The sequence below is a fragment of the Rhodotorula paludigena genome (genome assembly GCF_050403205.1).
Source record: "Rhodotorula paludigena JCM10292 DNA, Rt_paludigena_JCM10292v1_ctg6, whole genome shotgun sequence".
NCBI lineage: Eukaryota > Fungi > Basidiomycota > Microbotryomycetes > Sporidiobolales > Sporidiobolaceae > Rhodotorula > Rhodotorula paludigena.
Genome location: NW_027481452.1, coordinates 36974 through 64718, shown reverse-complemented (window position 1 = coordinate 64718; position 27745 = coordinate 36974). Strand labels below are relative to the sequence as shown.

At 64.4% G+C, this 27745-nt stretch overlaps 8 protein-coding genes across 8 annotated transcripts; 5 read left to right on the top strand and 3 right to left on the bottom strand.

Moving 5' to 3' along the window:
- Positions 1-207: 207 nt before the first annotated feature.
- JCM10292_003030 (uncharacterized protein) lies at positions 208-3515 on the bottom strand (the record flags this gene model as incomplete). Its single annotated transcript, XM_076646754.1, has 13 exons — positions 208-276; positions 343-953; positions 1016-1299; positions 1362-1385; positions 1447-1514; positions 1598-1827; positions 1889-1957; positions 2021-2116; positions 2182-2665; positions 2733-2837; positions 2901-3008; positions 3070-3214; positions 3466-3515. 13 exons carry the CDS (start codon positions 3513-3515, stop codon positions 208-210), a joined length of 2343 nt encoding a protein of 780 aa, XP_076507515.1.
- A 454-nt stretch (positions 3516-3969) lies between these two features.
- Positions 3970-6422, top strand: JCM10292_003029 (uncharacterized protein; the record flags this gene model as incomplete). The annotated part of the gene is made up of 4 exons (XM_076646753.1): positions 3970-4663; positions 4738-5006; positions 5070-5145; positions 5230-6422. 4 exons carry the CDS (start codon positions 3970-3972, stop codon positions 6420-6422), a joined length of 2232 nt encoding a protein of 743 aa, XP_076507514.1.
- Positions 6423-7076: 654 nt separating this feature from the next.
- Positions 7077-10820, top strand: JCM10292_003028 (ferric reductase family protein; the record flags this gene model as incomplete). Its single annotated transcript, XM_076646752.1, has 10 exons — positions 7077-7613; positions 7680-7728; positions 7783-7835; positions 7907-8038; positions 8100-8153; positions 8217-8241; positions 8301-8434; positions 8512-8643; positions 8720-9584; positions 9649-10820. 10 exons carry the CDS (start codon positions 7077-7079, stop codon positions 10818-10820), a joined length of 3153 nt encoding a protein of 1050 aa, XP_076507513.1.
- Positions 10821-11045: 225 nt separating this feature from the next.
- On the bottom strand, positions 11046-14044 carry JCM10292_003027 (uncharacterized protein; the record flags this gene model as incomplete). Its single annotated transcript, XM_076646751.1, has 7 exons — positions 11046-12534; positions 12593-13052; positions 13112-13238; positions 13297-13449; positions 13514-13666; positions 13739-13831; positions 13898-14044. The coding sequence occupies 7 exons, from the start codon at positions 14042-14044 to the stop codon at positions 11046-11048; spliced, it is 2622 nt and encodes an 873-aa protein (XP_076507512.1).
- A 1258-nt stretch (positions 14045-15302) lies between these two features.
- JCM10292_003026 (uncharacterized protein) lies at positions 15303-17756 on the top strand (the record flags this gene model as incomplete). The annotated part of the gene is made up of 6 exons (XM_076646750.1): positions 15303-15385; positions 15448-15520; positions 15723-16010; positions 16103-16250; positions 16322-16721; positions 16850-17756. 6 exons carry the CDS (start codon positions 15303-15305, stop codon positions 17754-17756), a joined length of 1899 nt encoding a protein of 632 aa, XP_076507511.1.
- A 667-nt stretch (positions 17757-18423) lies between these two features.
- Positions 18424-22452, top strand: GCV2 (glycine decarboxylase subunit P; the record flags this gene model as incomplete). Its single annotated transcript, XM_076646749.1, has 14 exons — positions 18424-18894; positions 18959-19030; positions 19101-19116; positions 19179-19489; positions 19549-19908; positions 19964-20526; positions 20582-20632; positions 20693-20822; positions 20882-21275; positions 21335-21455; positions 21514-21859; positions 21915-21968; positions 22031-22203; positions 22260-22452. 14 exons carry the CDS (start codon positions 18424-18426, stop codon positions 22450-22452), a joined length of 3255 nt encoding a protein of 1084 aa, XP_076507510.1.
- A 473-nt stretch (positions 22453-22925) lies between these two features.
- HIS2 (histidinol-phosphatase) lies at positions 22926-24012 on the top strand (the record flags this gene model as incomplete). The annotated part of the gene is made up of 3 exons (XM_076646748.1): positions 22926-23084; positions 23154-23699; positions 23758-24012. 3 exons carry the CDS (start codon positions 22926-22928, stop codon positions 24010-24012), a joined length of 960 nt encoding a protein of 319 aa, XP_076507509.1.
- Positions 24013-24191: 179 nt separating this feature from the next.
- Positions 24192-27070, bottom strand: JCM10292_003023 (uncharacterized protein; the record flags this gene model as incomplete). Its single annotated transcript, XM_076646747.1, has 9 exons — positions 24192-24382; positions 24457-24611; positions 24669-24813; positions 24872-25131; positions 25201-26070; positions 26128-26407; positions 26471-26705; positions 26768-26825; positions 26922-27070. The coding sequence occupies 9 exons, from the start codon at positions 27068-27070 to the stop codon at positions 24192-24194; spliced, it is 2343 nt and encodes a 780-aa protein (XP_076507508.1).
- Positions 27071-27745: the final 675 nt, after the last annotated feature.

Here is a 27745-nt window from a genome sequence, read left to right as displayed (position 1 = left end):
GCATGCGCCGCTTCAAGCGTGCATCGCGCAATCTGACCGCAAATACTCTGTCCGTTCCGCCTCGAGAGAATAGCGACTGTCCCGTCTCTGCGAGCTCGCGACAGGCAAGACCCAATCGTCTACTGGTTGCAACGTGACGCGAAACGACAGAATATACAAAGCCGACGTCGAGACGTGTAGGAAAGCGTCACAATCAGCTTGACCGTCTCAAGCGAGACCGAGGCGGCGCTTCTTCGTTGCGATCTCGTCGCGCAGCATCAAGACCCGCGACTCGAGCTGTTCCGGTAGTGCGGAACGATCAACACTATGCCGGCGCGAGTCGAGCGCGAAAGCGTAACGCACCCTTGTCTTCAAGTCGTACTCGCCGAGCGCAAGCACCGCATCCAACCACGCTTCGGCGCGCCTGAACCTGTCCCTCCAGATCTTCTTCGCCTCCTCTGTCTTCTTACCCTCGTCGACTCCGCGCTCTCGCATCTCGAGGTCGCCGCCCTTGAGCTCGACGACCGCGCGGTGCCACCCCGCGAACGCCGGGACCCACTTCTCGTCACCTACTTGCTCGGGCGTTGCCGCGAGGATGGCGTCGAGGAAGGCTGCGGCGGTAGGGAGGTGCGCCGGGTCCGAATGCGAGAGCGAGGCGTAGAGCACGCCAAGGAGGAGGTCGCGGATCAGGACCTCCGAGGGCGTGTCGAGCTCGTCCGAGGGGGAGACGACGAGCGGGACAGAGGGGGCAGAAGAGGAGGACGAGAGGTTGGTACCGCGGCGCGACAGAGTCGAGGGTGTGCGACTTGAGGTGCGGCTAAGGTTGGTTGGCGAGTGGGACGCGGATGCGGAGGGAGAAGAGGCGGTCGGGCCGAAGCGAGGCAGCGGCGTGAAAGACGAAATTAGGTCGATCTGTTTCTGCACGCCGCTGGCGGGTGAGCGACCACCGACGGTGGCCCAGAAGAGGCCGAGCTCTGCGTGACAGCGGACGTTAGGTGTGCTGAGCGCGCGTGTGCGAGAGCGAAACTCGGCGCACCCATGGCGTTGCTGATTCGCACAACCTCCCAGACCTTCGCATCGGGCTTGACCCTTCCCTTCTGGATCCACCTATCGAGCTTGGCCTTGTTGGCGTCGCCCCTCCGGACGATAAAGGTCTCAGTGACGGGCTTCTCGCCGAAAACGCGCTTCTGCTGGCACAGCGAGGGGAGGCGGTCGGACAGCCCTTCGACCCGCGTGACGAGCTCCGGTGAGAGCGTCTCGCCTGCGAGACGCTGCGTGTTGAGCGCATCGATGAGCGCGCCAGCGGCAATCGCGATGTAGCTGCAGGAAGGATCGGTCAGGCGAAGAACGCTCGAGAATGGTCAACAGCGTCGGGGACGGACGTCGCGTGAGACCAGCTGTTCATCCTGCGAATCCGAGCGAAGACGGGTCAGCTTCTGTCCGCCACGGGCAAACTTCCCGACGCACTCGCACATCCGCTCGAACGAATTTGCCGTATCGACAAAGCGCGCCTGCGAGAGGTACAGCCACGAGAGCTGCAGTTGAGCGCCCAGTGTACACTCAGCGCTGATTCAGTACAAGACGGCGGTGAGTGTAAGATCAAGGTGCGCCAACGCACCTCGAATACGAGCAAGCTGTCCGCCTCCCTGAACGTGTTGCCCGCCTTCTTCTCCTCGACGAGCGCCTTCTCAATGATGGCGATGGCGTCGTCGCTGCGGCGCTCGTACCGCGCGAGTTTTGCGCGGTTGAGGACCCAGAGCGTGCCGTGTGGGAACTTGGTGTGCACGCGCGAGAGGATGCGCGACATGCTGCGGAGGTAGTGCGGCTCGGAGGCTTGCCAGCCGGACACTACGCGGGGGAATACGTCAGAAGGCCAGGAAGAGCTTGAGGCCGAGGATTATAAGCGCACTGAGGAGGATGAAGCCGTAGAACGTGAGGAGCGTCAAGCTGGCGAAGAAGCCATGCACGTCGTCGCCAGCTGCGAGTCACGCAACACGTTAGCGGTCGCCGTCAATGATGCTCGAGTGGCCAGTAAGCGTACTGGCTGATGCGACCGTGAGTAGCTTGAGCGCGATCGGGCGGTTCGAGTTGGAGAAGCCGAACCACGAGATGGCCTTGCGCATCTTGGGCGGGAGCACTGCACGACGCACCACACTTCAACGTCTCTCGTCCGGGGTCGGGAGCGAGGTCAGGTAGACGCACTCGAGAAGATCAAGCCAAACATGCCCGACCCCAGGGCCGCGCCGGAGATGACGAGCGTAGTGAGCGCATCGCCAGCCCACAGCGGCTGCGGGTGTGCGTCGGGGTCGTCGGTCGCATCGGCGGCGACCTCCTCGCCCGCAAGCGTAACCTTCTTGTCGAGCCCGTCGGCTAGGTCGGACACGGATTCGGGGCGCGAAGGCATATGCGATCCGGGCGCTGAGGCGGCGCCTGCTGCTGGCAGAGTCCCAGCTGAAGATGACAGGGCGGCGGAAGACGCCGCATGTCGAAGGGGCGTAGCAGCCGGTGTAGCCTTCTTGCGACCCCAGCCAAAGAAGCCCCCTCCGCCGCTGCTGCTCAGAGACGACTCGGCCGGCTTGGTCGTCTGCGCAAGGTAGTTCTCGTTGAGCTTGCGAAAAACGGAGTCGAGCGATTCGTCCTCTTCAACGCCGTCGGGAAAGACGGTCTTCTGGATCGACATGAAGATCTGCGGGATCGGGTTGTTGCGCACGTCAGTCCAGCTGCAGCTGCGGCAAAGGAGAGCAGAACTGTACCTTGTAGGCCTTATTGAGCTTCCAGATGGCCTTCGCGAACTCGACGTAGGATTCCGACATGATGGCAACGAGGGCTTGCCCGATAACGGCGTCTCCGTTCAGAAGCTGCAGGCGCCGGAGGGCAGATGAGCAGAAGTCCAAGATGCGCAGAATCGAGTGACTGCGGACCTTGAACTCCGTGCCTGCCGGATACGCTCCCGCAGTGTCGCCCTTTGGCCGTTTGGCGTTGGCTTCTGCGCTTGCAACCGTCTCTGCCTTCAGGAGCGTGTCCGTCGCCTGTTCCCTTGGAGTGATCAGCCTTGCGGGACGTAGTAGAGGGCGAGAATGCAAGACGAGCCTCGCGCAACTCGGCATCTTCGCGCGAGAGGATGGCTTTGAGGAAAGCAGCGATCCCGAGTCCGACGAGGTGGAAAGCCGAGTCGGGTTTCGCGCGCAGGATCTGCATGGCGCTGTCGAGGTCATTGTCGAGGAGACCCTCGAAGCTGGAGCGGCACGGACATAGCGAGTGTCAGTGCTGCGAATCGTTCGGGTGAGCGGGAGCGTGCTGGTGTCGACGGTGTGATCGCCACCTTCGGGTTCCGCAGGTAGCTCAGCGGTTGCAGAGACAGCCCGAGCATAGTGCAGCTGGTAGTACGCGGTCCAGGAAGGAGTGGATGCACCTGCCGAAGCAAGGTGGAGCGGCAATCGTCAGCTCGGCGTCGCACTCGAGCGAGAAGGCGAGAGCTGGGCGGACCCTTTCGTGGCGTCCTCGATCTGAGCGAGGACCGTCGTTCTGCTCGTCATTTCGGCGTGCGAGCCTTCGGCGTAATGGGAAGAGCGACAGGAGCGAGTGCGAACCGCTTCGGCGATGAGGACGGCAGGCGGTCGCGGCACCGCAGCAACACCTTCCTGGGCGACTTGTAGGGTCTAAAATGGTGTAAAGACCGTCTGTAACTTTCTCGACGGACCCGCTCAAGCCTTTCAGCGAGACGGGCTGAGCTGGAGAGGCTCTCGCGCGAACGAGGCGGTGCTGGCACGTTCGTCCCGCCGCAGCACTCGCTCCGGGCGCCTGAGACGACCTTGTATAGGCACAGAGAAAGGCTACAGACGGTCTACAGTCGCTCCCAGCGCACCCGGCGGTGGCGGCGCGTTGCGGCTCGTCTCTTGTTTGCTCCTCTCGCGCCGACAACGCGCTCTCACCCGCCGACAACCGCTTCTTGAGGCTCACGGAGGGTCCGCAGGGACAGAAGAAGAGCTCATGCAGGGCCTGCTTGCCTCGAAGCACGCGCCCGCGCCCGGTCCGTCACGCTTCACCCTCTCGTCCGCCAACCTCGCCTCGCACACCTCTGCGCACCCGGCCCGCCCGTCGCGCACCGTCCAGCAGTACCTCGCACACCCGGCAAACGTGCAGGGTGCGTACGACCTCGCGCCAATCGAAGATGACGACCTTGTGCGCGAGTTTGACGGCGTGCGCACCCCGCCCGAGGTCAGGCGGCTGCTCCTCGCCGACGTGGAAGGCTCGGGTGCTGCTAGCTGGAGCGGAGAAGTACGCGAGGGGCGCGGGAAGGATCACGCGAGGGACGAGGCGCTCGTGCTGCACCCGTTCGGCAACGACGACCCGCTCGCGCGGAAGCGTAGCGGCGCCGACTCTGCCGCGGCGCCGCGCGAGCGCAAGAAGCCTCTCGTCGCTGACGCGCTGAGGGGTCGCAACCGCTCGTCGGCGCCCACCTCTCTCGTGCTTGGCGCGCAAGGCGACACGGTTGGCAAGGAGAATGCGGCACCAGGTAGCGCGGCGAGCAGCGTGCTCGTGCCGCGCATGCAACGGCTGAGCGAAGGGTGCAAGAAGGGCAAGGGGAAGAAGAAGGAAGTCATGCGTGACGGACGAAAGGGTAAGGGCGGGAAGTTGCGCCAGGAGGCGGATGAGCAGGACGAACTGGACGAGATCGAGGAGCGTACGTCCGCCTTCCACTTCTTTCGAGCAAGCTCGCATACGATTTCATCAGCTCACGTCGTGTGATTTGTATAGGCCTTCGCGCTCGCCGCGAGCGTCGCCGCGCCAAAGCGCTCATCCGCAAGGATCTCACCCTTTCGTCCACCGCCGTCGGGACCGCTGCCGCCGCCAAGGTCAAGGATGCGCAGCGTGCGCGTCAAACCGACAACGAGTCGTCCGAGGAGGAGGACGGGCAGGAACGCGGCAGGGGAAAGAGGCGCAAGCGGGAGACGAAGGAGCGCGAGAGCAGGAAAAGGGTGCAGGAACTGGGCAAGCCGAAGAACGTGGGACCCGAGCGGCTGACGGTGCGTTGCAACTTCTTTTCCTACCGGACTCATGAGCTGATAATCCGCGTGTCTTGCTTATAGCTCAAGCCCAAGCCGGTGCTCGGCATCTTCAACCAGGGGAAAGCGTCGCAGCGCACGAAGGTCGGCAAGAAGCCACGTGAGCTCTCCTTATCATTGTCTTTAGCGAGCCTCTGCACTTCTGAGGCGGAGCTTTGCTGACGCTCGAGTCGCTGTGCAATAGATCACGACCTCGCCTTCTCCGAGCTCGCCTTCCTCAACCCGCCCGCACCGTCCTCCCCTTCCACTCGCTCAAATTCGTCCTTGCCCGTCGAAGATGACGACGACGCTCACGAGACGACTCGCAAACGCCGTTCCTCCGCCACTGCCGCTCCCGCACCCGCACAAACCGGCCAGCCGCGCACGTACGGGTCGAAAGCCCCGCGCCGTCGCTCCTCCGCCGCAGGCCCGACATTTTCGCGCGACACAGCCCTTCCCGCCGTCGCCGCTGCCGAAGGCTTTGCCACAGCGCAGGCGCAGGAGAAGTACAAGCAGCGCCCTCGCCCGCTCCGCTTCTCGCACGTCGAGATCCCCTCGTCGCGCCACTCTGCCTCCCCGCGCGCCGAGCAGCCGGCGCAGCGCTCGGGCCTGAGCGCGGGAGGAACGGACGGAGCGAGCGCAGCGACGGGCGAGTCGGCGCTTTCGGCCGCGAGTCTAGCGCGGCGCAAGCGCGAGAAGGCGGAGCGCGCTGCGGCCGACGACCAAGCGAGCGCGCTGGAAGGCGGCGGGATGGACTTCGATGCCTATGTCGCCGAACAAGGCGTTGAGCCGCAGGCGATGGGGCAGGGACGGGCGCCGCCGCTCGACTCGTCGGCTTTGGGGACCGACTCGGTCGAGCGCATCCTCGCCGAAATCGAGGATCTCGCCTCGCACTCCGGCATCGCTGCGGCGGCCGGAGAGGGCGTCGCAGCGGGAGGTGACGGCGCGGAGGTCACGGCGGAGAAGAGCGCGTCCGACCTTACGCTCGACAACGACGTCGACTGCGGCCTCTTCCAGTCTTTCGGAGAGATCTATGCCGACGATCCGAGACACGGGTGTCCTGATGAAGGCGCGCTTCTCGACACGACCGTCGACGACATAGACGACCGCACTCCGGCTTTCGACTCGCTCAAGGCGTCTCCAACGTTTCTCCCCGTCCAGGACTTCGCCCACCCCGCCTCGACCTTCGAATCAGTCAGCGACGTCGCCTCTCCCGCGCCGGCGCTCGCGTTCACGCCGCCCCTCTTCGCCAACTCGCGCAACACCACGCACGCTCGCGCGCCGTTGGAGCAGGCGACCGGCTTTCGCGGCGGAAGGGCGGCTGCCCCGCTCGACTTGGACGACGACGCAACGTTCCGCGAGGCGATGAAGCGGCAGTGGCCGCGCACGAGGTGCTGAAGCGTGCTGCGGGCGGTTCTCGCGAAGGCGCAAGGATGAAGCAGGCTTTGGCGGGTGTTGCTCGCGGCGGTATCTTCGACTTTCTTGAAGTGTTTGTCTTGTTGTGCGCGACTTCTTGGAATGGTTTGCTTCCACGGTTCACATTGCTCATCGCGGCGGGCGAGACGGAGAAGGCCCGTCCAGGTGGTGACCGCGGCACAGTCAGGGCGCTTGCAGCGGAGTCCCTCACGAAGCTATCGTACGCACGCCGAATCAATGCACGGGCGGACACGCGTGGTTGTCTTCGGTGAGTCGGAGCGATGAGCGAGAGGTTCGCGGTCCGCAGCAACGGCGACTCTGCCTCACTTCGCTCTGCGCACCGGCTTAGCGCCTTGAAGGGGCTAAGAGAAAGCTTCTGAGTCACGCAGAGCTCGTCTCAGCCTCTCGTGCGGCGGAACTGCTCGTCGTCGTCCGGGATCGCCGAACGACCTTCCACCGTCGCTCCTCTTGCCGTCGGCGCGCATAGGGCGGCGTAATCTGGCTGGAGGGAGCAGCGACAACTAGCAGCTCGCGACACCGGCACTTCAAGGCCGGCAGCAGCCCCTCGCCACTTCGCTCACTCTCCATCTCTTGGCGCGCCCTCCCCTCCTCGCTTCCCGCATCCACACGACCGCCATGGCCACGTCTGCCCGTGTTGCGACCGCTGCTTACGTCCCGCCTGGCGCCACCGCCGCTCCGTCCTCCATCTCGTGGGCGTCCCAAGCCGGTCCGACAGGGTCGTCGACCGCTACCGCGCAGATCGTCGATGCAACAGGCGGCGTCGACTCGTCCTCGTTGACGCAGTACTTCACGATCCCCTACATCGACGCCCACACGCTGTCCTATCCGACCTGGCGTTACGCCTACATTCTCTGGATCGCCATCGGCGGCGGCCTCGTCCTCTGGTCCATCGCGTACCACCTGTCGGGCACGCGCACGGGCGGATCCGCGCTCGGAGCCTGGTTCAGGAAGTGGTCTATCCGCCGCATCACCTGGACCAAGCGGGTAGGCGGGGGAGACGCGGCGATGGGTGCGAGCGAGAAGGGCGACGATGCCGCTCGCGGACGGAAAAAGGTCATCTGGGCCAGTCCGACGTACGCCCAGATGATCTGCGTCGCCATCTTGATTGTCGTTGCCGTGCTGGCGAGCTTCGCTGGCGACGATTACATCAAGGTGCGTTGATGTCGCCTTCCCGTCTTTCTGTCCTAGCTGGTGTGCTCATGCCTTGACGCCCCGCAGCCGACCGACTGTGTCTTTGGTGGCGATTGCGGCTACTCTGGACAGAGTGGTGCGTGCCTCATGCACGGATCACGGACGAGCTCTAGCTGATCTTTTCCCGCAGGCCCGCCCAAGTCAAACTACCGCAAGCGCGGAGTCAACAACCCGAATGGCTGGGTGCGGCTTCCACCACTCTGATTGATGACGACTCTGCTTGAAGTCGTACTGATAGGTGCAATCTTGCACAGGCGCCCTTCAATGACCCGCTCCTCGCAGCGCCAAACTTCAACATCGGCTTCAACGCCTGGACCGCTGCAGCTCGTCTCGGATTGATCGGCTACGCTATGCTGCCCCTCGCAGTCACGCTTGCGTTGAAGCAGGTACGTGGCCGTTTTTCGATGCCGAAATTGCGATGGCACTGATCGACTTGCAAGTTTACAGTGGCCTTTCAACATTTGGGCAACCCCGTTCTTGACCAACTACCACTTCGACAAAGTGCGCACTTCGCTCGAACACTCACCGTCGTCGTACTGCGGCACTGACTCGCTCGTTTTGCAGACTGCCATCCTGCACCGCTGGTCCGGTTCGTCCGAGCACTTGCCCGTCTTACTTAGCTTCCACACTTCTGACTGTTTGTGACAGGCCGCGTCGTCTGGCTCTTCGCGACAGGACACGCGATCGGCTGGATGTGGCAGCTCACGCATGACCGCGACCCGTTCGGCCGCGTCGTCCTCGTGCCCGCGATGGGGTGGTACCGCTTCGTCTGCGGCATTGCAGTGCGTCTCACTCTATTATCCGTCGCATCTGCGCACACTGCAAAGGCGATATTTGATGCTGACCCGATGATGCGCAGTGCTGGTTCCTCCTGACGGCCCTCACGGCCCTCTCGCTCAAACCTATCCGCAAGCGGTACTACGAGCTGTTCTACTGGTCGCACGTCCTGCTCGTTCTTGCGGTCCTCGGCACCGCAATTGTGCACCACAAGGTGCGAAACTCGCACCAGACCTGCGCTCGACATGGCCGACGATGCTGACTCCCTTGCCTGTGGCGATGCTATACAGCCCCTCATGTGGTGGCCGATCGTCGCCCTCATATTGTGGGGCGCTGAACGAGCTTTCCGCTTCGCTTCGCTCCTCTACCTCAACGGCGTCTTCGAAGGCATTTGGTTCCGCCCCTCTCGCTCACGCGGGTCCCGCTCGTCCGGCGGTAGCTTCGGCATCGTCCGGGAGAAGGGCTTCGACGAGACGCTCGAGCAACCTTTCGCGATCCCGCCTGTCGACCTGTCCGGCACGGCGCATTACCCTCCTTCCGCCTCTCCTCTACCTTACGCCAACTCGATTGCGACTTCCTCGCCCACGCTGTACGGCCAGCCAGCAGCGCCCTCGCCTCGCCCACTTCCGCCAGCAGGCTTCGCCAATGCACAGCTCCTCCCTGGCCGCACCGTCCGCCTCACGCTGCGCACGCCTCACACGCTCCGGTGGTCACCGGGACAGCACCTCCTTCTTTACGTTCCCGGCGTCCGGCTGCTCGAGAGCCACCCCTACACGATCGCATGCGTCCCGGACGAGCGCAGCGACAAGAGCAGCAAGACGAAGGGCAGCACCATCGTCCTCCTCGTTCGGGCGCAGCGCGGTTTCTCCCGCGCGCTGTGGGACCACGTCTCGCGCGCGCGCGGCGACTCGGCTCGCTCACGCGTGCAGGGAGGCGTCGAGCTGCGTGCGCTCGTGAGCGCGCCGATGGGTTCGGCCGGGCGTGCAAAGTGGGGCGCGTACGAGAGCGTGCTCATCGTGTGTGGCGGGACGGGCATCTCGTTCGGGATTGCGGTGCTCGAAGATGTGTGCAGGCGCATGAGCGCGAGGGGTTCGGAGGGGAAGGGCGCGAGCAGGACGAGGAGGGTTCGATTCGTGTGGATCATGCGCGAGTACGGTGCGTTGTGCTCTGCCTCCGTTTGTATGACTACGCAGTCGCTGACTGCTCAGTTCGCTCTTAGCTCACTTGAGCTGGGTTGCCTCAACGCTCCGGCGCTGTATGGAGATGTGCGACTCGTCGCAGTTGCAGGTTGACCTCTACGTCACGCACGACGCGCCCAAGATCTCGAGCCGCTCTCGCGCACCGAAGCCGTACTCGGCGTACGAGCCGTCAACGGACGAACTCGCTCCTCCCTCGGCTCCTTTCGCACGACAGGCCCGCTCTAGCTCGCCCGCCGGTCGCGGCAGCATTGCGAGCGAGCTCAGCGACTGGAGCGACAGCGACAACGAGGGCGGTATCCGCTCGAACCGCTCGTCGAGGCAGTATGACGGCGCTGCGGCGAGCCTCCCGGACGAATATGCCAGCCAGGTCGATTCCGTCACGGACCTCGTCCTCTTCGACGGCGAGGACGACGACCGCACAGCTGGCGACGCGCAGGTGTCGGCACAGCTCAAGAAGCAGGGTAAGATCCGCCGCACCCTTTCGCGCCGCGGCCAAGGCGGGTCGATTCGCCGTCCTCGCGTTTCGGCGGCCGCATCGTCTTCGCCGGCATTGCAGGCTCCCTCCGCCGTCATCCCGAGCGAGCCAAGCTTCGAGCATCTCCCGCTCGACCATCGCGACGAGGACGCTGCCTCGTCGAAGGTTGCGCTTGCGCGGCCGTACGATTCGCCTTACGACTACCCGACGACTGCTTCACTGTCGTATGGCGACCTCGGGCAGCTGCAGCGCGCAGAGTCGTTCGACTATCCGTACGGCGGCGGCGTAGACGACGGCCGCTCGGACGTGCAGACACTCAACAACGGTGGGCCGAACTCGAGCATGCGCAACCTCGTCAAGGCGGGCGCGCGCCCGGGCTTTTCGTCGACGCGCACGAGCATTGCCAACCTTGTCGGTGCTGCAGGCGCGCAAGCGCCTGCCGACGGCAGCGGCGCCTTCTTCGACCTGACGGACGCCGAGCAGGACGATCTCGATGCCGTCGCCGAGCTGGCCAAGACGGGTTACCCGCGCCTGAAGCAGATTATGTCAGACGAGGTCGAGCGCTCGGCGGGCAAGACGGTGGTGGCAAGCTGCGGTCCGTCGGGCCTCAACAGCATTGTCCGCAACCTCGTCGCCGACAGCATCGACTTGCGCAGGGTCGCAAAGGGCGACCCGAGGGGCCAGGTTTCGCTTGTGGTGGAGGACTTCAGCAACTGAGTAGAGTTGACGAGCTTACATATGGCCACGACGACAGACACTGCTTGCCCCTCTCTTGTAGATATTCTCGCGGACAGCCTCCTGTTGTTGGACCTCCCGTTCCTTTCCTCTCTCGCACAGACACTGGATCGTGCCCTTTTCCTCCTTCGCTTACCTGCAACGACAGCTCTCGCGTCAATCGCACCGCAGAGAGAAGAGAGAGGTTGCGAAATGCGAGAAACAACTTTACAACGTTGGGGCGGCCTCCCCCTCTTCATGTCCTTCGCGCTGGCCATCAACGCCGTCCTGCGCCGGTCCTTCCGCGTCAACCAGACCACGACCTGTCTTCGCGTCGAGCGGCGCCGCCCTGAGCGCCTCCTGCATCTCGCCCACGAGCCCTTCAATGCGATCCTGGAACCCGACGAGCAGCCTCAACCGCTCCTCGACGCCGCGACGCGCGAGCTGGTCCAGCTCGGAGAGCGGCGCGGGCGACGGCGCGGCGGGGACGAGCGGGCGCGAGGGGAAGAGGGATGGGTAGGACTGGGAGAGGGAGGCGGGTGAGGGATGCGAAGGGTCGAAGAGCGGGATGAGGCGCGGCATGGGTAGCGGTGCGGCGGGCTGAGCCGGGGGCGCAGATAGAGAGGTCGACTGAGCAGCCGTCGAGCTGGAAGCGACGGGAGGAGGCGACGTTGTCGCGTCGCTTGCCATCGCGAGCGAGGGAGACGCGCTAACCGGCGCTGGGGGCGTCGTCGCCTCGCCGGACTTCAGGGCGAGCTTGCCCGCGCGCCGTTCGGCAGCGCGCAAGGCCGCCTCGCGCGGCGAGAGGGTCTCGTCCTCCGCCTCGCCGGCCTCCTCCGCGCGTTCTGCAGCCTCGTCCGGCTCGACCGCCTTCCCCTTTCCCTTGTCAGGTCTCGCCGCTGCCTCTGCGCTGCCCTCTTGCGCACTCGCCTCGTCCTCGCGCCCTGGCGCCGCCTCTCCGTGCGACGCGCCCTGCTCCGCCGCGCCCGCCGCGCCGCCCTGTGCAGCCCGCATACCCTCCCACCTCCTCCTCACCTGCTCGATCCTCTCCTCGACATTCATCTGCGCCCCGAGCCTCGGCATCGCCGCCTCGCCCTCGCGCCTCGCCGGCGGCGGCGGGTGCAGCGGCCCGCCAAACTGCGGGTACGCGCCGTGCGCGATGTTGGCGTACCCGGCCGAGAGCCCGGAGCCGGACGACGAGGACGGGTAGGCGAAAGAGGGCGGGCGGTGGTACAGCCCGGCTTCGCCCGTCGCGGGGACGGACAGCTGCGGGAGCGTGAAGCGCGCGAGGGGGTTGTCGGAAGGTGCGGAAGGCGCTGCGGCGTGCGAAGGGGAAGAAGCGGTACCAGCGAGAGGGGATGGAAGGCCAGCAGCGGGAGCGGACGAGGACGGCTGAGCGGACGGCTGCACAGGGGGGCCGTCTCCCGGCATGCCAGCCGCCGCCTGAGCTGCTGCCTGCGCGGGCGTTGGTGGCGCAGGAAGCCTCGCCGCGGGATCCTCAGCCTCGGGCGGGAAGGGGATGCCGGGAAAGATGGTCCCGAACGCTTCGCGCCCGAGGTTGCGCGCGAGATTGATGTGCGCCTGGCGGATCGCGGCGTCTTCGGGGTTGAGGGCGGCGGCATCTCCTGCTGGGGCGCCATTGTTGACGCCTGGCGGAGCGGCACCGGCAGGGCGCGGCTGCTCGGTGGGCTGCTCCTGCGGAAGCACGGGGCGGCGACTACGAACGAAATGGCTCAGCACTTTTTTGTCGATACGGTTGCGAGACGGAAACGCACCACGTCGGGCAGCTTTGCTGACGCTCGAGCCAGCTGCGCAAGCAGTGGAAGTGGAAGACGTGCCCGCACGGCAGCTTCTTCGGCGTGTCGTTCGGGCCCGTCCGCAACGCCTCGACCGCCTGCTGAGGGTCGTCCACCGGCGGCGGTGGCTGCGCGGCGGCGTCGGCAGCGGGCTGGGGACCGGGAGCTGGCGCTGCTGCTCCCGGCGCCGTGCGAAACTCCATGTCCTCGCGGCAGATGATGCACGTCTTGTCGGCCATGGCGTCCATCTCTTCGCGGGTCGCGTTCGGGTAGAGCGCGTCCATGTTGCGCGTCGCTTGGCGGAAGCGGCGGAGGTCGCGCACTTTGAGGAGGAACGAGCGCAGCGTGATGTAGACGTCGCGGAGGATGTTGAGCGGGAGGCTGTGGAACGTGAGGATGAGGCCGAAGAAGAGGAGGTAGATGCAAAGCTTAAAGAAGTCTGCGTGTGACAGCAGGGTCAGCTTGCGCCAGTCCAGGCTCGAGTGGAAAACGGCGGACCGGTTGCGAGGTCGACGTAGAAAATGTAGATCGACTTCTCCTCCCACGGCTCCTGCCGTCTCAGATCGACGCAGTTGATTCCGTACTTCATGGTCGTGCTCCACACCTGAGCGAGCAGGATCATGTACTGTTTGAGGTGACGTGGTCAGCTGCGCGCGCGATTGTACGAGCGTGTGGAGGCGCACCTCGGACGCAAACATGATCATGACAGTCGGGCCGTCGACCATGACCGAGTCGAACGCATAGAGAATGAGGGCGACGTCGGCCAGCCAGAGGAGCGAGAGGATCCCGACCATACGAGCGTGCGCGAGTCGCGAGACCTGCGCCGCCTGCTCCATCTGCGTCCAGTGACGGGCGTCAGTCTGAGCGCCTTCTTCTCGCAAAGAGACCGTGTCTACGTACCGCTTCGACGCGATCTGCGGCGAGCCAGTGAAAGACCTTGAGGAAGAGGAGGCTGACGAAGAGGACGACGAACGAGCTGTCAAAGTCCTGGCGGAAGATGGTGAGGGCGAGGAGCGTCTCGGTGACGGCGAACCAGGCGCGCTCTTGCAGCCGCTGTGTATTATAGGCGCGAAGTGCATTAGCCTGAGTCTTCTTGGCCCCCACTTGACGAAGAGGAGTGCGCACCTCGGTCTCGATCAGGCGGAGCTCGCCAAAGAAGATGGCCTGGAGGGCCTTGCCGAAGAGGACGGTGTGGAAGAGGGCCTGGTTCCACAGGATCTGCGTGCGGTGCGCGCGGGTGAGCGGGATCCACGTCGAGGCAGGCGGAGAGAGGCGGCGGCGGACCATCATGCACGCGTTGCTCTTGGAGAGGTAGACGGCGGCCGCGTAGAAGTTGGAGCGCTGCCTGAATGCGCTCAGCACCGTCCACGCTGCGAGCACCGTCGAGCCTGCGCCCCACGCCGCGAGGCGACCGACTCGCACCCGTGCCATCGCCCGCGCAGCTCCCGGACAGCGGTGTGGATGGGTCGGCGAGCTGCAGAGACTGTAGCAAGAGCCTGCACGCTTCCGCTGGCTCCTTCCGGAGGGGAGGACTGCGCGGCTGTCGTGGTGGAGCGACGAACTCGCGCAACGCTCGCTCTTATTATCCTCGCCTTCACCGAAGTCTGCTATCCTGAGGCTGCCTGGGGCCATATCACGAGTACTCGGCGCTACAGAGGGAGGGTCAGACCCGTCACTGTCACTCATACCTCTCTTCGCCTCGCTTCTTGGTCGTCCGGGCGGTCTGTGCGGACCAGACGAGGTGCGCTCGACCGTGCCGAATCTCGCGCTTGCAGGCACTTGCGGTCGGAGTCGCCCTCGTGGCCATAAAGCCTGCCTGGGCTGCGGCAGAGACGCTGCAGGCGGAATCGTCGCACGCGGAAGCGAGCTTCTCGACTTCCGAGCTTGCTTGCTGCCGCTGCACAGCTTCTTCGACCCCGTGCGTCCCCAAGTTATGCGCTACATATCTGAATCTGTCTGCAGCTCTCTTCGGAGCCTCAAAGAAGTGCGGCCGCGGTGATCTCGCAGACCGCTTCTTCAGTCAGGTTACTGACCGGGCCTCTCTTGACCGCCGACAGCCCTGAGCGGGCATCGATTGACGCTGGGGTTCTGGCACTTCATGTCCTCAGCGCGACAGGCTGCATCGCCGCCGACGTGAGCCCCTCTGCCAACAACCCTCTACAGTTCGCCCTCACTTGATCCTCCGCGCCGTCCTGCTTCCTCGGCGTTTCCGACGCTCCTGCTCCTGCGAAAGTCACCCTTGGACCTCTCAGGAGCGCGCAGCCTGCTCAACACGCTTGCAGGCGCGCTCGCAGATTGCAGGAGGGGCACCATGCAGATCCTTGCGAATCAGACTGGCCTCTTCGCGAAGACCTTCGCGTCGATGGCACTCCTCGACCCACTAGGCTCGCTCGAACGCCCAGCAGGACAAGGTTAGGTTGAGGCTGAGCGGGAATGAGCACTGCCCTGAGCGCCCAAGGCCAGACTTGGGGCGCACGAGGAGGAAATGAGGCGGAGCCAACTACGTCACCGACCCAGATGCGCGTGGCTGGCCCTTCGAGGGCGGTCGACCGACGTGGATCCCGTGGCGCGGCGCCCTCTTCGCCGAACCGTCGTGACCTCGGTGCATCGCCTTGCCCTCCTCTCTCCTCCTCCTCCTCACGCTCTCCCCCTTCGACAGCGTAAACTTCCACCTCGTCGCATCCTCTCCATGAGCAACCTGCTTGCGCACAAGAGTGTGCGCGTCGCCAAGCCCACGCGCGGCCACCAGCCGGGCGCAGAGGGCGCTGTTCGGTTCGTCATCGCTCTGCCTCTCGCTCTCCGCCGTCTCTTTGCTCATGCTGGCCCGCTCGCAGCACCGACCACGAGCTCGTCGACCGCCTCCAGCAGTGGAAGCACGTCACAAAGTCGCTCCTGCACTACTACAAGGCGAGTCCCGCTTCCTCCGCAGCATCGCTCGACGGGCGATTCTTGCGTCTCTTGCGGCCACTCTGCTCCCCTCTGCTCCGTCTGCGAGCTGGGAGTATGCTGCGAGAAGGATCACGGCGCGAGTAGCACCGCCAGAAGCAGAAGCCGCCGTTTCAGGAAGGCCAGCCGCTGACTTCGGTGTTTCCGCGTTCCGCACTTGCAGGGCCTCGCCGACATCGAGCATGCGACGGCCAAGTCGACGCACGCCTTGATGGACACGATCCAGGTCCCGTTCCACGAGGGCCACGTCTTCTCGCCCGACGGCTGGCAGGCGACGCTGTACGACGTCCGCGACAACACCAAGCTCCTCTCGGAACGCCACGCCAACTTTGCCAACACGATCGAGCACACCATCGTTCGTGAGCTCGAGGGCGTCCGAGCCGACATCAAGCAGCACATCGCCGCCGTCGAGAAGGAGGCGTCGGCGCTTGCCGACGAAGTTACCAAGGAGGTGCGTCGCGACTCTTCTCTCTTCGGACATCTCACTGCTGCTATCCGCCTGAAGACAAGATTCGCAAACTGACAATTTCGGATAATTACCAGCGCGAGACGTCGAAGCACCACCTCACCGAGCTCCAGACCGGCATCGACACGTTCGAGAATTCGGCGACGCAGATGCTCCCGCAGAAGGACCCGTACCTCTCGCACCACATCGTGCACAACCAGCTCAAGAAGCAGGTGCACAAGGAGAGTGCGTCCAATCGTTCCCAAACCTTCGAGGTTGCGGACTCGGCACTCACCCGCTTCCTTGCCGATTCGCAGACGACCTCCAGGCCGCCCTCATCCGCTTCCAGCAGCAGCAGCCGCAGTTCGAGGAGAACATTTCCCGCTCGATCCAGTCGGCGGCCAAGCTCTACGAGGAGGCGCACCAGACCGAGGTCAAGGAGGTGCAGGCGCTGCACGAGAAGATCGCCGCGGCGCTCCAGCGCGTCGAGCCCGACGCCGAGTGGAAGTTCTACCTCTCGCGTTCGGACAACACGCTCATCGACCCCGAGACGCCGTTCCGCTCGATCGACGCGATCCAGTTCCCCGGCCAGAACCACGCGTCGACGGCGCCGCTCAAGGAGGGCCACCTCGAGCGCAAGAAGCGCTTCAGCAAGAAGTACACCGAGAGCTACTATGTCCTCACCCCGTCGGGCTACCTCCACGAGCGCCGCTCCTCGTACGTTTCGCCCCTTTCCTTTCGTTCTTCTCCGACCCCTTTCCTCTCGCAACCGCCCTTTCCCCCGGACACTTCTTGTATCGCGCTTCTCGTTTGCTTGGCTCAACTGACACGATTGGTCTCCAAAGCAACGCCGAGGACACCACCGCGCCGACCTTCTCGCTCTTCCTTCCGGAGTGCTCGCTCAGCGCGCCGTCGGGCGAGTCCTCGCGTTCCGCCAAGTTCCACGTCGAGGGTGCCCGTGCCCACAAGTCTTCGTTCGAGTCCAAGATGAAGAACACGCTCCGCTTCGGCGGCAAGGAGATCGCCTACACGTTCCGCTGCCGCAACCGCGCCGAGATGCTCGGCTGGTGGGAGGTTCTCGACCAGCTCTCGCGCGACACGAAGGTCGACCGCCAGCCCAAGACCAAGGTCTCCGTTGACCCGGTCGGCGCGGCCGTCTCGAACATCGGCTACGCCCAGCCCACCGACGCGACCACCGACACCGCTGCCTCGGTCGCTCAGGTCCCGGGCACGACCGTCGACACGGTCGACGAGGCCGAGGCGCGCTCGACCACTGGCACGAACGCCGAGGCGGCGCCCTCGACCCGCTCGGTCAAGAGCGTCTCGGGCGACGACCACGCGCAGACGTCGACGACGGGCGGCGCGGTTGGCGGCGCGCACGCGCACGAGGCCGACGAGGACAGCGAGGAGGGCGGTGGGTCGTCCGAGGAGGAGTACGCGTCGGACGACGAGCTCGCCGTCGCGCGCACGGCGCCGTCGACGCCCGCTGCGGGTACGGCGCTTGGCTCGTCGAGCGAAGGCGGTGCCGCCGGCGCCAAGGAGGAGCAGCCGTTCTTCAAGGCCGAGACGCTCCCGGCGTACGTCGGGTCGGGCACGGGCGTGCCGGAGAAGCAGGCGCTCGTCACCGAGGGCAAGGGCGCGCCCGTCCTCGGCAACCCGGTCAGCTCGTCGTCGGACGTGGACAAGGTCGACGCGGGCCACAACGACGGCGGCGCACCGGCCACGACCGCTGCGACGACGAGCGCGTCGTAAGTACACCACCCCACGCGCTTCGCTTCCTTCGCTTCGCACCTCCACTGTACAACTAGTCCCACCTCTTCGTCGGACTCTGCAGCCCTAGTTCACCCTTAGCAGCTAGCTCTCTCTCTCTTGCGTACATATGTTATTGCCGTGTCTGAAAATGCAGTGCTTCTACTGACCCGGCTTCGCTGCGCGGAAGGCCTCGTTTCCATCCGGACTGGCTCTGCGCCTCCTCCCAACCTCCTACCATTAGATGCAAGTTCCCTCTCGGACCCCTCCTTCGCGCGTTTCTGCGGTCTCGTCGGACAGCATGATTGCCTTGCGAGCTGTCTTGCGATCCTGCTGTGCGACCTTGCAGACTTGTCCGGGTTTCGCTGCCTCTGACACGTGCTGATACCGTCGACCGGACGTGCACCTTCGCGCTTCTTCACCATCCCCCTAGTGTGTTGAGACGGAGCCTGCAGACCGGCTTCTTGGTTCCGCGCAGCTGCCTGGGCGTGTCCTTCTCTTGACTCGCCGACTCTCAAAAGGCAGCATCGTCGCTCTCCCTCAAAAGGCAGCATCGTCGCTCTCCAGTTTTCACCCACGAGGCGAGCGCGCCCACGCTTGTCCTCCTTCCCTTCACTCGCTCTTGCTCTCCCGTCGCTCTCGCGCGAGCCCGCGCCCGCCTTGCTCGAGCATGCTGCGCCGCCTGAGCACCGTGGCGCCCCGCCGTGCTGTGCCCTCTATCGCCCCCGTCTGCGCCCGTCCGCTCTACACGCGGTCTCCTCCGCCTCCGTCGCGCATCGCCCACCCGCTCGCCAGCAAGCCCGCACCCGCACGGACGCTCGCCACGGGCCTCTCGCAGGACTCGACCCCCATCCCGCCATCGTCCGTCTTTGCCGCGACCGACGACCTCCTCCGCCGCCATGTCGGGCCTCAGCCGGCGTCTGTCCGCCGCATGCTCGACTTTCTCGGCTACGAGTCCCTCGACAGCTTTGTCGACGACTGCGTGCCCGGCCAGATCAGGCTCCCCGAGGGCGCCGTCGGCGACAGCGGCGCAGACGGGATCCGCGCGCTGAGCGAGAGCGAGCTCCTCAAGCGCGCTCGCGAGCTGGGGCGCAAGAACAAGGTCGCGACCAACTTTATCGGTCTCGGCTACCACCAGGCAGTGCGTGCGCTCGCCTACTCGAGTCGCGACGGGTCGCTGAGCGTCTTCGGCATACCGCCCGCAGGTGCTGCCCCAGGTCATCTTGCGCAACATGCTCGAGAACCACTCCTGGTTCTCGCAGTACTCGCCCTACCAGGTGTGTTGCCGATAGCCGGTTCTGCGCGTGGGTGAGGGATGGACGCTGACCTGCTGAGCATCGTCTGTAGGCCGAGATCTCGCAAGGTGCGACCTCTCCTTTCCTGATCTGCGTCTCCCGATCAAGTGCTGAGCAACCTTCTCAACAGGCCGTCTCGAGTCCCTCATCAACTTCCAGACGCTCACGACCTCGCTCACCGGTCTCGACATCGCGAATGCCTCGCTCCTCGACGAGGGCACGGCTGCCGCAGAAGGCATGATCATGGCGTTCGGTCACCTCCGCGAGAAGCGCAAGACCATCTTCGTCGACCGCAGTGTCCTGCCGCAGACTGTCGCCGTCCTGCAGACGCGCGCCGAACCGTTCGGTATCAAGGTCGTGACTGGCAACGTCGAGAAGCTCTTGTCCGACGAGCTCGGCGACAAGAAGCAGCACAAGGATCTCATTGGCGTTATCGTGCAGGTTCGTAGCCCTGCTCGAGCCTCTTTGACCGGGGCTGTGTACTAACGCTCGACTCGCAGTACCCGGACACACGTGGCGACATCGCAGACTGGGCGGCCGTCGCCGAGCGCACCCACAGCCTCGGCGGTCTCGTCCTGTGCGCAACCGACTTCCTCGCCCTGACGATGCTCAAGCCGCCCGGCGAGTGGGGCGCCGACATCGCGTTCGGCAACTCTGCGCGCTTCGGTGTCCCGCTCGGGTACGGCGGGCCACACGCCGCCTTCTTCGCCTGCACCGACCAGCTCAAGCGTCGCATGCCTGGTCGCTTGATCGGCCTGTCGAAGGATGTGCAGGGCAAGCCGGCGTACCGCTTGGCGCTGCAGACGCGCGAGCAGCACATTCGCCGCGAGAAGGCGACGAGCAACATCTGCACGGCGCAGGTGCGGATCCTCTCGCCGCCTCTGCTGCTTGCGGTACTGACTGACTATCGTGCAGGCGCTCCTCGCCAACATCTCGGCTATGTACGCCGTGTACCATGGTCCGGAGGGTCTGCGCACCATCGCCGAGAAGGTGCACGGCCTCGCCCGTGTCGTGGCGGCGGCTGTGACCAAGCTTGGCCACAAGGTCGTCAACCAGTCGTACTTCGACTCGCTCACGATCCGCCTGTCGGGCACGGCGTCCAACATCGTGCACGAGGCCGCGGCCGAGAAGAACCTCAACCTCCGCCGCGTCGACGACCAGCACGTGTCGGTCACGTTTGACGAGAGCCACTCGCTCGAGGACCTCGTCGACCTCATCAACGTCTTTGTCTCGATCCAGACGGGCGCGTACCGCTCGCAGCAGGTGCAGCCGTTCACGCCCGACTCGCTCATCGAGTTTGCCGCAAGCGTCGGCATCGACGGCCCGCGCCCGACCAATGCCAGTCTCGGCAAGAAGTCGACCGGCCGCGACATCCCGCCCATCGAGTCGCCAGCCGTCCCGGAGGCGCTCGCGCGCACGAGCCCGTTCATGACCCAGCCGGTGTGGAACTCGCATCACAGCGAGACCGACATCCTTCGGTGCGTGCTTTGCTTCACTGAGGCCACTTCGGGTGCTGACTGGCCTCGTGCGCAGCTACATGCACCACCTCCAGTCGAAGGACCTCTCGCTCGTCCACGCCCCCATGTTCGTTCCACCTGATTCTTCCACGCCACCGCCTCTGTTGCTTACTCGTCTACTTTGCAGTCCTCTCGGCTCGTGCACGATGAAGCTCAACCCGACGACCGCCCTCACGCCCTTCACGTGGGACGAGTTCGCCAAGATCCACCCGTTCGCACCGGTCGTCCAGGCGCAAGGCTACAAGGAGATGACCGATGTGCGTCCCCGCTGATTTCCCTCATGCCTGGTGTAGTCTGACGAGTACTCGTCCCGCAGGAACTCGCGCACGACCTCTCGAAGTTGACCGGCCTTCCCGGCTGCTCGCTCCAGCCCAACTCGGGCGCGCAGGGCGAGTACGCCGGTCTCTCCGTCATCCGCGCGTACCACCTCTCGCGCGGCGACGCGCACCGCAACGTCTGCCTCGTCCCTGCCTCGGCGCACGGAACCAACCCGGCATCGGCCATCATGGCGGGCATGCGCGTCGTCCCGGTCAAGAACCTCGCCAACGGCTACCTCGACATCGAGGACCTCAAGAAGAAGGCCGAGCAGCACAAGGACGAACTGGCCGCGTTCATGGTCACGTACCCGTCGACGTTCGGTGTCTTCGAGGACGGCGTGCAGGAGGCGTGCGAGGTCATCCACTCGCACGGCGGCCAGGTCTATCTCGACGGTGAGCACCTTCCGTCACGCACCGCGCAGAATCCGAGACTGATTTTTATCGACGAGTAGGCGCCAATATGAATGCCATGGTCGGGCTCACCTCGCCTGGTCAAGTCGGCGGCGATGTGTGCCACTTGAACCTTCACAAGACATTCAGTATCCCGCACGGCGGAGGCGGGCCGGGAATGGGGTGAGTCGGGTCAGCCTCGAGCGAGACAGCTCGAACTGACGACCTCGTTATTCTCCAGCCCGATCTGTGTTGCGGAACACCTCATTCCCTTCCTCCCCGGTCACCCGCTGGTCAAGACTGGCGGCAACGACGCGATCGGGCCCATCTCGGCGGCGCCCTTCGGCAGCGCAAGCATCCTCTCGATCTCGTGGGCCTACATCCGCATGCTCGGCGCCACCGGGCTCACCTACTCGACCAAGCTCGCGCTCCTCAACGCCAACTACGCCATGGCGCGTTTGAAGGACCACTACCGCGTCAAATTTGTCAACGACAAGGACCGCTGCGCGCACGAGTTCATCATCGACCTTGCCGAGTTTGACGAGAAGGCCGGCCTCAAGGTCATGGATGTCGCCAAGCGTCTCCAGGTGCGTTCGAGAGCTTCTGAGACTGGGACCCTAGCTAACGCTCGAGGCCGTGCAGGATTATGGCATCCACCCGCCCACGTGCTCGTGGCCCATCTCGACCGCCATGCTTGTACGTCTCTTCGGGTGATTGCTGACTGACTTCAGTCCCTGACACGTACTCTGCTTTAACAGATTGAGCCGACCGAGTCGGAAGGTCTCCGCGACATCGACAACTTCTGCGACGCCATGATCAGCATCCGCAAGGAGATCGACGAGATCATCGAGGGCAAGCAGCCGCGCGGCAACAACATCATCACGAACGCGCCGCACCCTCAGCAGGTCGTGATTACGGACGAGTGGAACCGGTGCGCTTCTAGCCGGTCCACTGCGCCCGAAGCCCGTCTGACCTCGCTCCTCGCAGCCCTTACACCCGCGAGCAGGCCGTCTACCCGATGCCCTCCCTCCGGCTGCGCAAGTTCTGGCCGGCTGTTGGCCGCGTCGACGACAGCCACGGCGACCGCAACCTCGTCTGCGAGTGTGGCAGCGTCGAGGACTACGCCTCTCAGGCCGGAGACCTCCCTGTCACCTCGCAGGCGCCCGAGCTTTCCCCTTAGATTCTCGCTTCCGCCCCAGACGACTCGTCTTCTACACAACCCTATACCCTCACTGTCATCACCTTGTGCCTGTCTCGTACAACCTCGTTCTTCCAGCGCCTCTCGTTCCTCTTCCGCAGGTTTCGTCTCCCGTCTCTGTCGCGTCCCTTTCTGTTCTTCCGTACTGCAGTATCCTTGGTTGTACGATCTCAACATCGCAGGCTCTTGCAATCTCTCAACACGTTTGCAGCATGCTCGACTTGTCCGGAGGGCAGCCCTGGCGGCCCGAAGCCCTCGCGAGCTCGCAAGGCGCTGTTGCTCTGCACGACCTCCTGTGGTTTAAGGCAAGCAAGTTCCGGACGAAGGAAGCGATGAGCATCCGTTTGCACGTGCAATCGCCTCATCAGCTCGACGAAGCGGAGGTCTCCCTTTCTCCTTCTCACACGCATCAGTCGACCCGCTCGAGGCGCGGCAGTCTCTCTTGTTCAGCTCTCATGACCGTCAGCCATCACAGCCACTCTGGCGAGTTCTGCTGTCACGCCAAGGGAACCCTCGCCGAGTGCGTCGAGGAGGCAATCCGGCAAGGCTTCACGACGTTTGGCCTGTCCGAGCATGTCCCGCGTTACCAGTTGTCGCATCTCTACCCGGAAGAGGTGCATTCTGGGCGGCTGCACGGTGCAATCGCGAAACTGTCCTGACTCTTCCCGACCGCGTTCTTGCAGGAGCATCTGAGCCTCGCAGACCTCGCCAAAACGTTTGAGGCGTACCTGCGCGAGGCACACCGCCTCAAGAAGCTGCACAGCGGGCGCATCCGCCTTCTGGTCGGGCTCGAAACTGAGTTTATCGACACGGCGGGCCTCGACGAGCTCGAACGCCTCATTGCCCGCAATGGCGAAGCGATCGAGTACCTCGTAGGGAGCGTGCACCACTGCGACGAAGTCCCGATCGACTTTGACAAGGCGCGGTTCGACCAGTGCCTGCAACTTCAGCCCGGAACTTCGGAGCACGACCGCCTTTCGGGCCTATTTGCGACGTACTTCGACAACCAGCTCACGCTCTTGCAGCGGCTGCGCCCCGAGGTCGTGGGGCACTTCGACCTGTGCCGACTGTACTACCCGGATGTCGACTTCCGCTCGTTCCCCGACATCTGGTCTCGCATCGAGCGGAACGTCGACTTTGCCGTCAGCTACGGCGCGCTGTTCGAGATCAACGCGGCGGCATTTCGCAAGGGCTGGAGCACAGCGTACCCGGGTACCGAGGTGTTTGACGTCCGTCTTGACCTGTCGATGCTCTTTCCCGCCGCCTGCTGACTCCTCGCTATCGCAGCTCATCCTCGCGAAAGGCGGCCGATTTACCCTCTCTGATGACTCGCACGGCCCACAAGCGGTCGGTTTGCACTACGACCGCGCGTACAACTATCTGCGGGAGCGCAATGTCCAGGAGCTGTGGCAGCTTGTCCCGGCGAACAAGGCGTCGGCTCCGAGCGAAGGGCGGCGAGGGGTTAAGGCCGAACGGATAGAAGGGCAGCCATGGTTGAAGGAGTGGCCGGAGCTGCTTGCGCGCACCGCTAGGGCGACGTGAAGCAATGCAGCCTCAATCTACGACATCGCGACGGTGCGGGAGGCAGATGCGTGACGAGACATTCATTGCGGGATGAGTTATTCAACAAGCAGTACAGCGACAGCGCACAACCTAGAACAGCGAATGCGGCTTCTCCCCTCCCCATGCAGGCCCTGCTGGAGCCGAGCCAACGATCTCGTTCAACCGAACGGGCTCTCCTTGATGCGGTCCGAGAGCGTCTGCCATGTCGCGACCTCGATCCCGTGCTTTCTCGCGAGATCGACATCCTCCTGGCGCAGTTCATCAACGACGACGAAGAAGCGGCGGTACTTGGCCGGATCGCGCGAGCGGACGAAGGTCGTGTGAGAGATGATCTCGTCGAGCTCGCGCGCTATGTAGCGTACGATGACGGTCGTCAGCAGGTTGTCGTAGGGAAAAGGAGAGAGAGAGAGCACGAGAGCGCACCGGCGTCCATCTGCGGAATGCTAGGCGGCCAAGTCGCGGACGGCTGGAGGAGCACCGTCTTCTCGACGGCGGCAAAGGTGGACTCGATGCGGAGGTCCTGGCGGTCGATGATGTCAACTGCAGTGTTGTTCATGCGTTCGCAGATGTTGAACCAGCTGTTTCGACAGTCTGATCAGCGGAGAGCCGGAGAGGCAGGGCGGGATCTCGCTTACTTGGGCTTCGTGCGCATGTGCGCCAACGTTGCAGGGTGGACCAACAATTGGCACGTGCGGGCGTAGGTATCGCGGATCGTCTGGCAAAAGCGCTCGTACGCAGAGGCGCGCTGAATGGCGGCAAGAGTCGGAATGACGAGATAGCCTGGCGAGTGGACGCGTTAGTTGTCTCGATCTTGCTGAGATGGTGGAGAAGGTCGTACCAGCCGCGAAGACGCTCTCGACCGGTTCGCCGCCACCGAACCGAAAGAACTCGACGACGTGGCTGTTGAGGTTGACGAGCTCGACGTAGAGGTTGTCGAGTTGGCCATATGTCTCGTGGCGGTGAATGAAGACGGCTTCGACAGCCGCGAGACTATCGGGCGTGTTCGCACCCATCGCCGTGAGGAGATAGCCGAGAGCGAGCCCCTCGCCAGACATGTCGGTGTCGCGCGACGGGTTGAAGAGGACCGCGACGCCTTTGCTACTCGCAAACAATCATCATCGTCAGCTCAGCTGAACCTGAAAGAGCAACGAGATGAATGGAACGCACCCCTTGAGCCGCCTCGCAAGGTGAGCGTCGATCGGAATCGACTCGGCGCATGCGACGGGCAGCGCCTCCTGCTCAAAGATGGGGTTCGCGATGCACCAGGGCGTCTTAAGCAGGCGACTCTCCATGCCGGCGATGCGCTGAGCGCGCGCCGACGCCTGCACAGCGGCCTTCTCGGCCACTTCATCTTTCTGCTGCTCAACCGCGGGCGACTGTGCCGCCGCGGCCGGCTCGCTGCCATCGCGCGGCGGAGGTGCGGGTGACGCACCATGCGCCGGCGGCACGGGAGTGGGCACGCGAGGCGGCGCATCGGCGTGCGCAGCGGGATGTGCCGGCGTCTGCTCGCCTCCTGAAGGACCGTTGACAGGCACTTGCTGACGCATCGCGGACGGCGGAGCTGGGCCCGCGGCATTCCCGCCCTGGCGAGGCAGAGCAGGGCTGGCGATGGGCTCGGCGGCGAAACGTACGCGACTGTCGGCAGCGCCATTGATGGCGGGATGCGGAGCGGGCGGAGGCGGCGGCGGAGGCTTCTTGAAGGACTTGCCCATCAGCTTGGTCAGCCCAGGAAGCGCCCAGGCACCTTGCGGGCCTGTTTTGATGGGCGGTGGCGGGGGCGGCGCCGCGGCGAGAGCGTCTACGGACGGCGCGCGCTGAGCCAGGGGAGTCGGCTTGCGGATTCGCGGGTCGGACGACGCAGGAACGGGCACCGGTTTGACGACGGGTGGTGCGGACGTGGGCTTTTCGGGCTTTGCGAGAGGTGCGGGCGCTTCCGGCGGAGCCGGAGGAGCCGACTTGCGCTTCGACTGGGTGGCCTTCCCCTTGCCGGATGCGGCCGAGTCGGACGACTCCTCATCACCCGAGCTCGAGTCGGGCCTGCAATCGGGACGTGAGCGCGCGCGCAAGTCTGATGTTGGGGGATAGCAGACTGACAGCGCGGCGATCCGAGGGAGCCTCTTGATCTGCTTGGGCTTCTTACCAGGCGGCGAGGCAGGCTGACAGACAAGCTCGTCAATCGGAGAACATGGGCCAACGTGAGGACTGGGACGGACCCCGTCATCGTTCATGCGCTTCTTCGTGGCCGAGCGCGCTGCCGAGAGGCCTCTGCTGGTAGACGCGACAGGCGAGTTGCGCGGCTTCTTCGCCGAGGCCTTCTTCTCCCACTTGTCCGCGACCGCCGATTCGACTCGTCCACCGCCGAACTTTTGCGCACCTGGGCATCACGAGCTCGAGGTCAGCCCCGAAGCGGAAGCGCCTGTCGAAACAGCCAGCGCACCTTCCTCCCGTGCCTTCTGCTTAGCCTTTTCCCTCCGCGCATCAAGCTCCGTCAAAGGCACCCCGTCATCAGAGAGGTCCTTCGGACTGGAGGGACGAGCAGCAGGATCGTTCAGTACGGGCGTCGACGACGTTGGAGGCACAGACAGCCGAGCTTTCTTCTCGGCCAGCTTCCGCTTGTTCGCCTTCTGCTGTTCCCCGAATGCCTTGACGAGGTCGAGGCAGTTCTGGAGGTTCTGTGGGCAGAAAGCATGGAGGTGAGCCGGACACTCGCGAGTTCGAGGAGTCCGTAGCAAACCTCGATCGGTTCCCACGTCTTCTCATCTTCGCCGTAGCCCTTCCACTTGATGAAGTACCTGCAGGTGGTCAGGAGGCGTTAGGAAATGCAAGCGAGAGCGCATGAGCGGATATTTCGAGCCGAGAGGAGATGAGAAGACGGCGCCGGAGCTCACCGCATCGCCCGGGCTTCTTCATCGTAGCGAGCAGCGCGGATAGCCTCGACCTCGTACACGCCCTCATCCTCGCCGCCGCTCGACTCGGAGCCGGAGTCGGCGGGGTCCTGCGAGCGGGGCACAAGCTGCGGTTCCGGCGAGCGCGGCATGGCTGGACAGCAGCTCTGAGCAGCAGCGGGAACAGAGAGTGTATCCACTGCCCTGCGGGGCCCGCTGCGCGACCGCAGTCAGACGACAGAGGCCGACAACGACGCGCCGAAGTCGCGCTCGTTCGTTCGCGTCCGTCGACTCGCTCCTCCCTCTCGGGATGGTTGTGATGACTTGCGACCGATCGTACGCTGGATTGCTGCCTCTTGACGCGGTAGCATACGCAGGCCGGTGGCCCGAGCGAGGTGTGCACCTCGCGCATTCGTGCGGACCAAGGCTGGCTTCAGCTCCTGCAGACTGCTGAGAGAACGATCCCGTGAAAGCTGTGCAGACGCAAAGTCTTCCGATGGACGGAGCCGTCTTGTTCGTGCGCCTGTTGTCCAGCGCATTGGTCCTCGAGGTCGGATTTGATTCTGCTGGTTTGGTTCGAGCCTCTCGACAGTCTCTAATTCAACTAGGAACACCTTACTCCACGCGACTATGAAAGATGCTACTTGGCTGGTGGGCTATGTGGGCGGACACGAGCTGGAGAGGTCTCGCTAGTCCTCGACTCGCTTTTCTCACGGCGCTACCGGCTTCTAGAGCATCGCAGCTTCATTTCAGTTGGCCCGAGCAGTCTGCGAGACGCTCGCTTGTGCGTGCGCCTGGCAGCGAGGGATTGCAAGGCGCGTGTCACA